The sequence below is a fragment of the Bombina bombina genome, chromosome 4 (assembly GCF_027579735.1).
Source record: "Bombina bombina isolate aBomBom1 chromosome 4, aBomBom1.pri, whole genome shotgun sequence".
In the NCBI taxonomy this organism is placed as follows: Eukaryota; Metazoa; Chordata; class Amphibia; order Anura; family Bombinatoridae; genus Bombina; species Bombina bombina.
The window spans coordinates 34,827,730-34,840,748 of record NC_069502.1 but is presented as its reverse complement, the minus strand read 5'-3'; the positions used below and the strand labels follow the sequence as shown (position 1 = coordinate 34,840,748).

Below are 13,019 nucleotides of genomic sequence, written 5' to 3'. Positions count from 1 at the left end.
CGGCCGTTGCTTAGTCCTCAATGCACCTCCGGTATTAGGGGAACTTGGGTTTGTGTGCTCCCGGCCCGCTAGTTAGCTCCGGTGCGTGGCCTGATGTATGTGGGCTCAGTCCAATATGGCGCCCGGCATTTTCTGTTTCTTCGCGCAGCGTTGTGCAATTGTGCTTTCTTACCCCACAAGGCTGATGTGTGGGAGGGCGACTGGCTGCGAAAAGAAGGGAGTTTGTAGCCCCAGGATCACGGAGCTCTCACTCCCTGCTGCCAGTCGCTAGCTCCGCCCACCGGAAGTCGATCTCAAAAGTATTTTTTATTTATTTATTTTTATTCCTTTTTTTTTGTGAGCTGAAGATTTTGACTTTTCGGCACTCTAGCCGTATGGCACTTAGACATTTATTTATCCGAACCGCTTGGGTATTAGAATTTTATCGCTATATTAAAAAGTAAGTTATAGCCCATCTTTATTAGAATGAATAAAATAGTCTGTCTGTAATATTGTTACTATTCCGGATCTGATTATGAGACTTGGGAACTTTACCATCACATTAATATTCGTACATAGCTGCTGTGCGTCACTCCTTGTTATTCCCTTCGTATCACCTGAGTTATGCGCATTGCTTAGTGGCGAATTTTAAACTTTCATGATTCATATGGAGAATTCAATTTTCAAAAAACTTGTTTCAAAAAATAAAATGGTCACTGACTGGAATTTTCTGGACGAGGGATATTTTTTTCATCCTGAAATGACAGAGGTGGTTAAATTTCAATGAGAGATGCGTTTTAAAGGGACAGTAAAGTCAAGGTTAAACTTTCATGATTCAGATAGAGCATGCAGTTTAAAAAAACTTCCATTATCAAATAAGCAGTCTTTTTATATACACACCTGCTGAGGCACCGGCTCCTACTGAGCATGTGCAAGAGTTCACAGCATTTTAGTGATTGGCTCATGGGTGTCACATGATACAGGGGCATTGAAAGTTGAAGTAGCTTTGAAATTGGTAAGTGCTAGTTCCTGTGTGCCATATAGGTAACATTGTGCTCATTCCCATGGAGTTGTTTGAGTCAGCACTAAAATGCAAGTCTGTCAAAAGAACTGAAATAAGGGGAAGTCTGCTGAGATACAAGGTAATCACAGAGGTGAAAAGTGTATTGTTATAACTGTGCTGGTTATGCAAAACTGGAGAATGGGTAATAAAGGGATTAGCTATCTTTTAAACAATAACTATTCCGGAGTAGACTGTCCCTTTAAAGGGACAGTATACACCAATTTTAATATAACTGCATATAATAGACACTACTATAATGAATAATATGCAATTATGCACAGGTACTGATATAAAAATACAGTGTAAAACCGGTAAAAAAAAGTACTTAGAAGCTTCCAGTTTAGCTCTGTTTAAAAGTTACTGGAACACCCACTGCAAGTGGGAAATAGCAGACCCCCCTTCCTTTGTCTATAAAAAGACCCTTTACACAAACAGGAGCAAGCTGGAGTAGGTATATCTCAGTATTCTTCTAAAACTTTGGGACTTGGTTAGGAGACTGAAAATCAGAGCAATGTTATTTAAAAGTAAGCAAAACTATTATTGTTTTAATTGATATAAAAACTTTACGGGCTATATAAATAGATCATATACAAAACAAGTGTATAATGTCCCTACACTCTCTCACCTCTGTACTACACTTCTAATATTTGAATTCCTTATTTTCTTTGTCTAGTTTTCTCCCAAGAGCAGCCCCCAGAATAAAGGACAGGCTGCTAATGGCTTTCAGAATTCCATCATGGCACCGGTGTGGAGAGCTGCAGAGATCACAAACAGTTTGTAAGATGCTCGCTACCTGGTTGTGTCTTGTATTGAGAATGTATACTGAAAGAAATGTACAGATTGTGTTAGATCTTAATGCAAAAAACATGACAAAGAAACAATACTCTCCCTAAAGTTAGACCGCTCCCTTCTTGCAGTCTCTCCCAAAAGACTGAAAAATACAAATCCTTGATAAAATACAGATGGCACAGGTCTCGAAGGAATTACTTCAATAATGTAGATCTCTCTACCAAATAAAGGAGAAGGCCTTGATGTGTGTATTAAAGCCAAAATGTATATGTGCAATATACTCACTCCATAAAGTTGTATTATCAGCACATCTGGAACAGAGCCTCTTGTTATGTATATTTCAACCAAACTAGGAGAAAAGGAAAACTCCAATGAAGATATAGTAAGCCACTTAGTATTAAAACAAATAGTAACTCACTCCATATAAATCCGATTTCCAGTGATGTCACAGCAACAGAAAAAACATAATTTATGTAAGAACTTACCTGATAAATTCATTTCTTTCATATTAGCAAGAGTCCATTAGCTAGTGATGTACGGGATATACATTCCTACCAGGAGGGGCAAAGTTTCCCAAACCTTAAAATGCCTATAAATACACCCCTCACCACACCCACAATTCAGTTTAACGAATAGCCAAGAAGTGGGGTGATAAGAAAGGAGCGAAAGCATAAAAAATAAGGAATTGGAATAATTGTGCTTTATACAAAAAAATCATAACCACCACAAAAAGGGTGGGCCTCATGGACTCTTGCTAATATGAAAGAAATGAATTTATCAGGTAAGTTCTTACATAAATTATGTTTTCTTTCATGTAATTAGCAAGAGTCCATGAGCTAGTGACGTATGGGATAGCAGATACCCAAGATGTGGAACTTCCACGCAAGAGTCACTAGAGAGGGAGGGATAAAATAAAGACAGCCAATTCCGCTGAAAAAATTAATCCACTACCCAAATCAAAAGTTTCAATTTTTATAATGAGAAAAACTGAAATATAGGCAGAAGAATCAAACTGAAACAGCTGCCTGAAGTACTATTCTACCAAAAACTGCTTCTGAAGAAGAGAAAACATCAAAATGGTAGAATTTAGTAAAAGTATGCAAAGAAGACCAAGTCATTGCTTTGCAAATCTGATCAACAGAAGCTTTATTCTTAAAAGTCCAGGAAGTAGAAACTGACCTAGTAGAATGAGCCGTAATCCTCAGAGGCGGGGATTAACCCGACTCCAAATAAGCATGATGAATCAAAAGCTTTAACCAAGATGCCAAAGAAAAGGCAGAAGCCTTCTGACCTTTTCTAAAACCAGAAAAGATAACAAATAGACTAGAAGTCTGTCTGAAATCTGAGTAGCTTCAACATAATATTTCAAAACTCTTACCACATCCAAAGAATGTAAGAATCTCACCAAAGAATTCTTAGGATTAGGACACAAGGAAGGGACAATAATTCCTCTACTAATGTTGTTAGAATTCACAACTTTAGGTAAAAATTGAAATGAGGACAGCAAAAACCACCTTATCCTGATGAAAAATCAGAAAAAGGAGATTGACAAGAAAGAACAGATAATTCAAAAAAATGTTCTAGCTGAAGAGATGACAAAAAAGAACAATACTTTCCATGAAAGTAATTAATGTCCAAAGAAAGCATATGCTCAAACAGAAGAGCCTGTAAAGCCTTCAGAACCAAAATAAGACTCCAAGGAGGAGAAATTGGCTTAAATGACGAGCCTGCAACATAGTATTAATCATCATTCTATGACTAAGTACCAAGCGTTAAATTTTCATACCATCAAATTAATAATTTGAATTCCTGATGAAAAAAACGAATGTTGATATAAGGTCTGGCCTTAATGGAAGTAACCAAGATTGGCAACTGAACATCCGAACAAGAACCATATACCAAAACCTGTGTGGCCATGCTGGAGCCACCAGCCACACCAAAGATTGGTCTCTGATGATTTAGAAAATCACTCTAAAAAGAAGAACCAGAGATGAAAAAATATAGGCAGATTGATAATTCCAAGGAAGTGTTAATGCATACACTACTTCCGCCTGAGGATCCCAGGACCTGAATAGGCCCCTGGGAAGTTCCTTGTTTAGATGAGATGCCATCAGATCTATTTCTTGAAGCCCTCACATCTGAAAAATTGAAAAACATATCTGGGTAAAGAGACCATTCTCCCGGATGTAAAGCTTGATTAACAGAGATAATCCGCTTCCCAATTGTTTATACCTTTGAAAAAGAACACAGAAATTAGATAGGAGCTGGATTTAGCCCAGGCAAATATCTGAGATACTTCTGTCACAGCCTAAAGACTGATAGTCCCACCCTGATGATTGGCATACGCCACAGTTGTGACATTGTCTGTCTGAAAAAAACGTCTCTTCTTCAAAAAGAAACCAAACTGAAGAACTCTGAGAATGCACGGAGTTCCAAAATATCAAATGGCAATCTCACCTCCTGAGATTTCCAAACCCCTTGTGCATACAGAAATCCTCAGACAGCCTCCCAACCTAAAAGACTCGCTTCTGTAGAGATCATGGTCCAGGTTGAAAGAACCGAAGAGACCTGTAGAACTAAATGATGGTGATCTTAACCACCGAATCAAAGATAGTTAAACATTAGGATTCAAAGATATAAAAAGTGATATCCTAGAATCCTTGCACCATTATTCAGCATAAAAAAACTGGAAAGGTTTCCTATGAAATGAGCAAAGGGAATCTAATCCAATGCTGCAGCCATGAAACCTAAAACTTCCATGCATATATAGCAACTTGAAGGAAATAATAGAGACTGAAGGTTTCGACAAACGGAACCCAATAAACTTGTCACTTGTCTGTTAGACAAAGACAGTGACACAATCTATCTGGAAACCTAAAAAATGTGACCCTTGTGTGAGAAATCAAGGAGCTTTTGATAAAAAGATCCTCTAACCATGTCTTGAAGAAACAACAAAGTTGAATCGTATGAGATTCCGCAGAACGAAAAGACTGAGCCAGTACCATGATACCGTCCAAATAAGGAACACTGAGAACCTTGAAAAGATTCTTAGAGCTGTCGCTAGACCAGAAGGAAAAGCAACAAATTGGTAATGCTTGTCAAAAAAAGAGAATCTCAGAAAATAAAAATAATCTGAATGAAAACAGAAAATGAAGATATGCATCTATTGTATCTATTGTAAACAAATAATGCCATCACTGACCAAAAAGGCAGAATAGACCATATAAACACCATTCTAAAAGATGGTACACTTATATGACAGTTCAAAAGATTTTCTATCTTTGGAACAATGAATAGTCTTGAATAAAACCCCAAAACCCAGTTCCTAAAATGAAACTGGAATAAATACCCCAGAAAACTCCAGGTCTGAGCAGCGCTTGAGCCCCAACGGGTGACCAACCGCACTTAACCAGTACCCAAAACATATAGGTCTGAAACACACTTCAGGAAAGTGTTAGTCTTACTGGAATAGCTGGAATACGATAGAGAAAAAAGACTTCTCACAGACGGTTTTACTCTGAAACCTTTTCTGTACCCAAAGTCTAAGAAGTTTGGACCGAATAGAACCAAACGAATTTCAAAAAAGTCTTAACCTGCCCCTTACCAGCCAAGCTGGAATAAGAACCACACCTACATGCAAATTTGGGGAGCTGACTTTGAACTTTTAAAAGGCTTAATTGAATGAAGAAAAAAACTTCCAATTAAAAACATGTTACTTGGGGAAGAATTCAGGATTCCATTCCTTAGTAAGAACAGAAAACTAATATAAGCTTAAAGTTTTAGTCTTAGAACTCAATCTTGAAGCCCAGAGTAACAGTTAAAGAATTGAATCCAATTATGAACCAAATAATTGATTTATCTTGGAAAAAAAGAAATATGGATTTTAGCATTCCAAGATTGAAATCACAAAGTTCTTCTAGCTAAAATAGCTAAAGACATAGATTAAACCTCATTTGCGAAAATATTTAATAAAATGACAACACAAATTAAATTATTAGCATGTTAATCAAGTTAAAGGATCAGACAACACACTGGACTTGCATAATCAACAAATGCAAGATAACAAGACAATGCAATAGCACTTAGTCTGAACTTCAAAAAAGTAGAAGATTTTGTCCTTTTAACAATGCTAAACAAATCATAATCCGATACTTGATCTCCACCAGAAAGATGCAGCAATTGCAACATCAGCCAAATAAATGACAGGTCTAAGAAAAGTACCTGAAAATAATTTTCCTTAAATAAGATACGACCACCTGAAGGACAAAAAATAAATAAATACTATTTGCTATAAGAATTATAGTATATTTAGCAGGAGTAGAGAGAGCCCCATTAACTTAGGGAATCTTTCCTAAAAACTGAAAACTAACTGCGGCAAAGAATACAATTTAAAAACCTTAAAGAAGGACTAAAAGAAAATTCTCAGCCTATTCCATTCCCTAGTATCAGGAACTGGAAAAAAACCTCTGAAGAAACCACAGAAAATAAATAAGCAGAATTTAAATGTTAGCTAGTCTTTAAAATCAAAAGAACTAGATATTTCAATATCCAAAATAATCAACACCTTTTGAACAAGGAACAAATGTACTCTATTAAAGAATAAAAAAGTAGATTTGTTAGTGTCAATATCTGATGAAGAAAAATTCTGAATGAGAAAAAAAGCACCATCAGAGAAGGATAATTCATTATGTTGTTGGTCATTTGAAACTTCATCAACTAAAAAAGAAGTTTGAAAAAGACCTAAAAATTGTATTAGAAGGCTGGACGTCAGACAAAGCCTTTAAAATAGAATCAGAAAAATATTCTTATAAATTTCTAAGTATATCTTGTACATAAGATATAAAAATAGCAATATATAAAGCATAAATACTAATGGATTCTGCATGTAAACGTTTATCATGATAACTTATTACAAACCATAGCTAAAGATAAACATTCATAACATTAAAATAAATGAACTTAGCTTTGGTAGGACTGATATCAGTCAACAGGAATCCCTCAACATTTCTTGATACAGGAACAGTGTTTTGAATATCTTGCAATATGTAATAGAAAAAAACAACATATAAAGCAAAATTATCAAATTCCTTAAATGACAGTTTCAGGAATGGGAAAAAATGCAAAACAAACAAGCCTCTAGCAACCAGAAGCAACAAAAAAGTGAGACTTAAATAATGTGAGAAAAAAGTGGAACAAGTATGACGCCCACATTTTTGGCGCCAAGTATGACGCCCACATTATTGACGCTAAGTACATCGCCCATATTTTTGGGCGCCAAGTATGACGCCACATCCTTTGACGTTGAAACCGACGCCCACATTTTTTGGAGCAAAAAAAGTCTGAATACACATGCGTCAAAAAAATGACGTAACTGCAAACAACTTCCGGCGTCAACTACAACGCCGGAAATGACAAAATTTTGCGCCAAAAAAGTTCGCGCCAAGAATGACGCAATAAAATGAAGCATTTTCTGTCCCTGCGAGCCTAACAGCCCGCAGGGAAAAATAGTCAATTGAAAATTTTCAAGGTAAGAAAAAAATATTTATTCATATGCATTATTCCAAATAATGAAACTGACAGTCTGAATGAAGGAATACTGATTATCCTGAATCATGGCAAATATAAGTTTAAAGACATATATTTAGAACTTTACATATAAAGTGCCCAACCATAGCTTAGAGTGTCACAAAAAATAAGACTTACTTACCCCAGGACACTCATCTACATATAGTAGATAGCCAAACCAGTACTGAAACGAGAATCAGTAGAGGTAATGGTATATAAGAGTATATCGTTGATCTGAAAAGGGAGGTAGGAGAAGAAATCTCTACGACCGATAAGAGAGAACCTATGAAATAGATCCCCTAGAGGAAGACCATTGTATTCAAATAGGCAATACTCTCTTCACATCCCTCTGACATTCACTGCACTCTGAGAGGAAAATCGGGCTTCAGCCTGCTGCGAAGCGCATATCAACGAAGAATCTAGCACAAACTTACTTCACCACCTCCATGGGAGGCAAAGTTTGTAAAACTGAATTGTGGGTGTGGTGAGGGGTGTATTTATAGGCATTTTAAGGTTTGGGAAACTTTGCCCCTCCTGGTAGGAATGTATATCCCATACGTCACTAGCTCATGGACTCTTGCTAATTACATGAAAGAAAAGCAAGAGACACTGTGTGTCGAATTAAAAAGAACAAAGCTTTTAACCGTAAGCTTAGCTCTACGTGTTTCAACGTTAAAAACGTCTTTCTCAAAAGGAAATAAAAATAAATATGAACTGCTGTGTTGTGACAAACAATACTGGTTTAAATACAAACGGTCTGTGTTCCAATTTCCGTTGCTTCCGGAAATTGGACTCACATAAAATACACCTCACAAAATCAATTTTGGCCAGAAAAATCCTAATGTCAGAAATGTAGAATTATGCTAAGCCGCTAATTTACTTCTAACACAAAATAAATAGTCATAGCGGAATTGTCTGGTCAAAAAAGCAATAAGTACAAGTTCAGTCCTCAGTCAAGTAGTATTGATAAATAACTTCCGTTTCAGGTCCGGCTGTATCGTGATTTTGTGGGCAAATCACAAAGAATTATTCATTACGATATAGGAGCGGTCACTGATATTATTTTACTAAATATTTAAAGTGCTATCCAAAAACATTTAAAGTCCTTTTATTTCTTTAAGTTGCTTGTGTTTAAATTTCATCATCTAATAAGATTAAGTTTGTACCCAAAAGTTAAATTCTACATACAATAAATTTAATTTTGACTGTGTCTCTCAATAATGTATAAATTTGACTGTGTCGCTCAATAATGTATGGGCACAGAATATATTATATTAAACTACATTAAAGTGCAACTATGTGAAACTGCATATTCTAAAGTTCTATATATAGAATTACATTTTAAAATGCAACTATATGTCGAGACTTATACCATGTATATACTATTCCTATAACTCATTTATTTGATAAAGGGCACTATTCTAATGTCTTTATTAAGGCCAATTATTAAGGCTATTCTAATGTCTTTATTAATGGCCATATGTTCTCAAAGTAAGTTTCCACCAAAGTTATTTTCTATCCAAATCAGCTTCTATACTACCCCCCCTTCCAAAGTGTGGAATCTTTTTCTATTCCCAACCAGAGAAAATGTTTATGATCATATTCATGACATTGATTGCAATGTAAAGGGACTCCATGATCTTCATGTTTTTTATTGATTTTATTTAAATGTTCTAGTATGCGTGTCTTGATAAACCTTGTGGTCTGACCTAAATATTGAATCTTACATTTGCATTGAAGCAGATAGATAACATTAGTGGTCTTACAGCTAATAAAACTCTTGATCTCAAATGTTTTGCCAGTGGTTGTTGATGTAAACGGTTTGTGCACCCTCTTAGTATAGTCACAGCCCTTGCAGCGGCCACATGAAAAAAAGCCTTTCAAATCAGAAATTTGCAATGGAATTCTAGGGGTCATTCTCTTTATCATGGGTGATAGAACAGAAGATTATAATGAACAATCCAACATTTAAAAAAAAAAAACATTTTCTACAAAAAGGTTACAAAGAGGATGTATTAGAAATAGAGAGACAAGAAGCTAAAAATAAGGATAGAAAATCTATGCTTGTGTCACAAGAAATAATCTTTACAGAATCATTCTTTCTTTTTAAGACACAGTGAGTCCACAGATCATCTTAATTACTAATGGGATATTCCCCTCCTGGTCAGCAGGAGGCGGCAAAGAGCACCACAGCAAAGCTGTTATATAGCTCCTCCCTTCCCTCCCACCCCAGTCATTCTCTTTGCCTACGTTAGTGATAGGAAGTGGTAAAGGGAGGTGTTAGTATAGATTCTTCAATCAAGAGTTTATTATTTTTAAAGTAGTTCAAGATTGTGCTGCTTTGTCCTGGGGTGTAGCCGTAGGCCATATCAGTCTCTTCAGTGGTGGCTTTAGAGCAATGGGAACTTGTGGCACATAATTCTCACTGCGCCTCCCATAAATTGATGCTGCTCTAATCATGAATACCTGAGGGATATTTACTCAGGAAGAGGATCTCTTATACCTGGTGATCTGCCTGGCTGTTTGGCAGACATATGAGGTAAGTGCCACTTTTGTATTCTGGGGCTAAGTCGCTCAGAAGAGAATAGGGACGCACTTTACTTCTATGCACACACAATATAAGGGCTAATAGGATTTGCGCTTTATTGTTGGGGACACGTGTACTCTGAGTCTGAGGGAAACAAAACAACAGCAAGCAGACACTGGGGCTGGGAGACACGGTTCTTAATGGCTCAGGTGGTTTTTTACTTTCTCGGGGGCTTTTCTAAAGCAAAATGTCAACCGGGAGAGAATATTATGTTAGAAACGCCCACGATGGGCGGCGCTTCCGATTGCGTGCCTTTTCTCTGCGCCTCGGTGTTGCTACTCATAACGAGACACGGAGAGTCTCGGAACAGTCTCTTGCCTAGAAGTGCATGATTCTTAGCTAAGTACATGTGTTTCTAGGAACGGAGCAGGGAAATCGTTTATATTTTGTACTGTAACTGTGCTGTGACGTTCCCCTGTTAAGTCCGGATCGTGACCTAAGAGTGAAAGAGGTTATCAGGTACAGGAGTCAGGTAGGCACCTCAACAGGGCTGCTATGGTGTAGGGGTGTCAATATTTATTCTTTTAAGAGCGTTTTTTCTCATAGATAGTAAAGAAGTTTCACTTTTAAATTTAAAGGCACAGTAATGTTTTTTTGCATTAAAATTTTCTTGTAACAAAATTAAAGTCTTTAATTTGTATTTGTGTTATTGTGATCAGAATGGACCAAGAAGCCTTGCAGGATGTCTCTTGCTCTTTATGCTTTGATGCCAATGTGGAACCACCAATCCCTTTCTGTTCCTCATGTATTGAGAGGACTTTAAATTATAGGGATAAGATTTTTTCTGAGCCAACTTTCTCTAAAGCGGATGTTGTCCACAAGTCTAATGAAGAGGTTAAATATATGCCGCACCAGTCTCCCCAAGTGTCCCAAATATTACCGCCCTCACAAGCCGTGCCCTGCGCTTCATCTCTAGCTCCTGCTGGAGTTACTTTAAGAGACATCACTTCTCTCATGTCTTCCACAATTTCTGATGCGCTGTCTTCCTTTCCAATGTTGCAGGACAAGCGTAAGAGGAAATCAGATCAGTAAGTGAGGTTTCACAGTTGTTGCGATTTCGGAGATCCCCTCCCAGAAGCCTGAGGAGGAGGATATCCGTAGTAGCATCTGAAGGCGAAATTTCTTATTCGGAAAGCGTAATCCCCCTTGCTGATACTGAAGTTGTATCTTTAAGGTTTAAGCTAGCACACCTCCGCCTGTTACTTAAGGAGGTTTTATCTACTATGGACGACAGTGACTCCATGGTAGTGGTTGTTCCTAGGAAGTCCAGTAAGCTGAACAAATATTTCGAGGTTCCTTCCTCAACAGACGTGTTTCCGGTCCCAGACCGCGCTTCTGAGATCATTGCTAAGGAGAAGCCGGGTATTCCTTTTTCTTCATCTCCTATATTTAAAAAGATGTTTCCCATAGCCGACTCTATTTAAGAGGCTTGTCAAACAGTTCCAAAGGTGGAAGGAGCTGTTTCCACCTTAGCTAAGAGAACTACTATTCCCATAGAGGATAGTTGTGCCTTCAAGGACCCTATGGACACGAAGTTTGAGGGTTTACTCAAGAAGATGTATGTACACGAGGGGTTGCAATGGCAACCAGCTCTGTGCATTGCTACCATCACCAGTGCGGCAGCATATTGGTTCAATGTATTATCTGATGCTATCAGGACGGAAACTTCTTTGGACGGAATCCAGGATAGGATAAAAATTCTTAAACTAGCCAATTCCTTTATTATGGATGCTTCCCTTCAAGTTATTAAATTGGGAGCAAGGATTTCGGGCTTCTCTATTCTAGCCCGCAGATCCTTATGGTTAAAGCCTTGGTCTGCAGATGTGTCCTCTAAGTCTCTAAGCTTCTAGCTATACCTTACCTTGTTTGGACTTGGACTGACGGAAATTATGTCTGATATCACGGGAGGTAATGGTCATCTTCTCCCTCAGGATAAGAGAAACAAACAGAAAGGATGACAGAGTAATTTTTGCTCCTTTCGAAATTTCAAAGGAAATTCTTCCTCTTCCGCTTCCAAGCAGGAACAGTCCAAACCTGCATGGAGACCCAATCAGTCTTGGAGTCTTGGATCAGGATCCCTGGGCAATAGAAATTGTGTCCCAGGGATACAAATTGGAGTTCAAAAGTTTTCCTCCCAGAGGCAGGTTTCTGCTTTAAAGATTATCTGCAGACCAGACAAAAAGAGCGGCGTTCTTACATTGTGTAGGAGACCTCTCCGACCTGGGAATGATTTTTCCCGTTCCAATACAGGAACAGAGTCAAGGTTTTTATTCCAATCTGTTTGTGGTTCCCAAAAGAGAGGGAACCTTTAGACCAATTTTAGATCTCAAGAGTCTAAACAAATTTCTCAGAGTACCGTCCTTCAAGATGGAAACTATTCGTTCCATTCTTCCTTTGATCCAAGAAGGTCAATTTATGACAACAGTGGATTTAAAGGACGCGTACCTGCATGTTCCCATTCACAAGAATCATCACAAGTTCCTAAGATTTGCCTTTCTGGACAAACCCTTCCAGTCCATGGCTCTTCATTTCGGTCTTGCCACAGCTCCCAGAATTTTCACAAAAGTTGTGGGATCTCTGTTGACGGTGCTTCGATCACCCGGCATTGCAGTGGCGCCATATCTGGACGACATCCTAGTCCAGACTCCATCCTTTCAAATAGCAAGATCTCACACGGACTTGGTGTTGTCCTTCCTACGATCTCACGGGTGGAAGGTAAATTTGGAAAAGAGTGCATGGAGTTAATCGGGCTGATGGTAGCGGCAATGGACATCATCCCGTTTGCTCGGTTCCATCTCAGACCTCTGAAGTTAAGCATACTCAGGCAATGGAACGGAGATTATGCGGTCTTGTCTCCTCGAATACTACTGGGTCTGGAGACAAGGGATTCTCTCCAATGGTGGTTGTCTATGGAGCATCTCTCCCAGGGAACTTGCTTTCGCAAACCATCTTGGGTGATTGTGACAACAGACGCCAGGCTTCTAGGGTGGGGAGCAGTCTGGGGCTCTCTAAAAGCTCAGGGAGCTTGGACTCGGT

General features: G+C 38.1%; 1 protein-coding gene across 1 annotated transcript in view; it reads left to right on the top strand.

The window, feature by feature from the left end:
* Positions 1 to 13,019, top strand: part of GTF3C2 (general transcription factor IIIC subunit 2) — a 452,236-nt gene that overhangs the window by 63,377 nt on the left and 375,840 nt on the right. Inside the window, exon 4 of the mRNA XM_053710988.1 lies at positions 1,716 to 1,819. Coding sequence (XP_053566963.1) covers positions 1,716 to 1,819 — 104 coding nt within the window. The remainder of the gene's footprint in view (positions 1 to 1,715; positions 1,820 to 13,019) is intronic.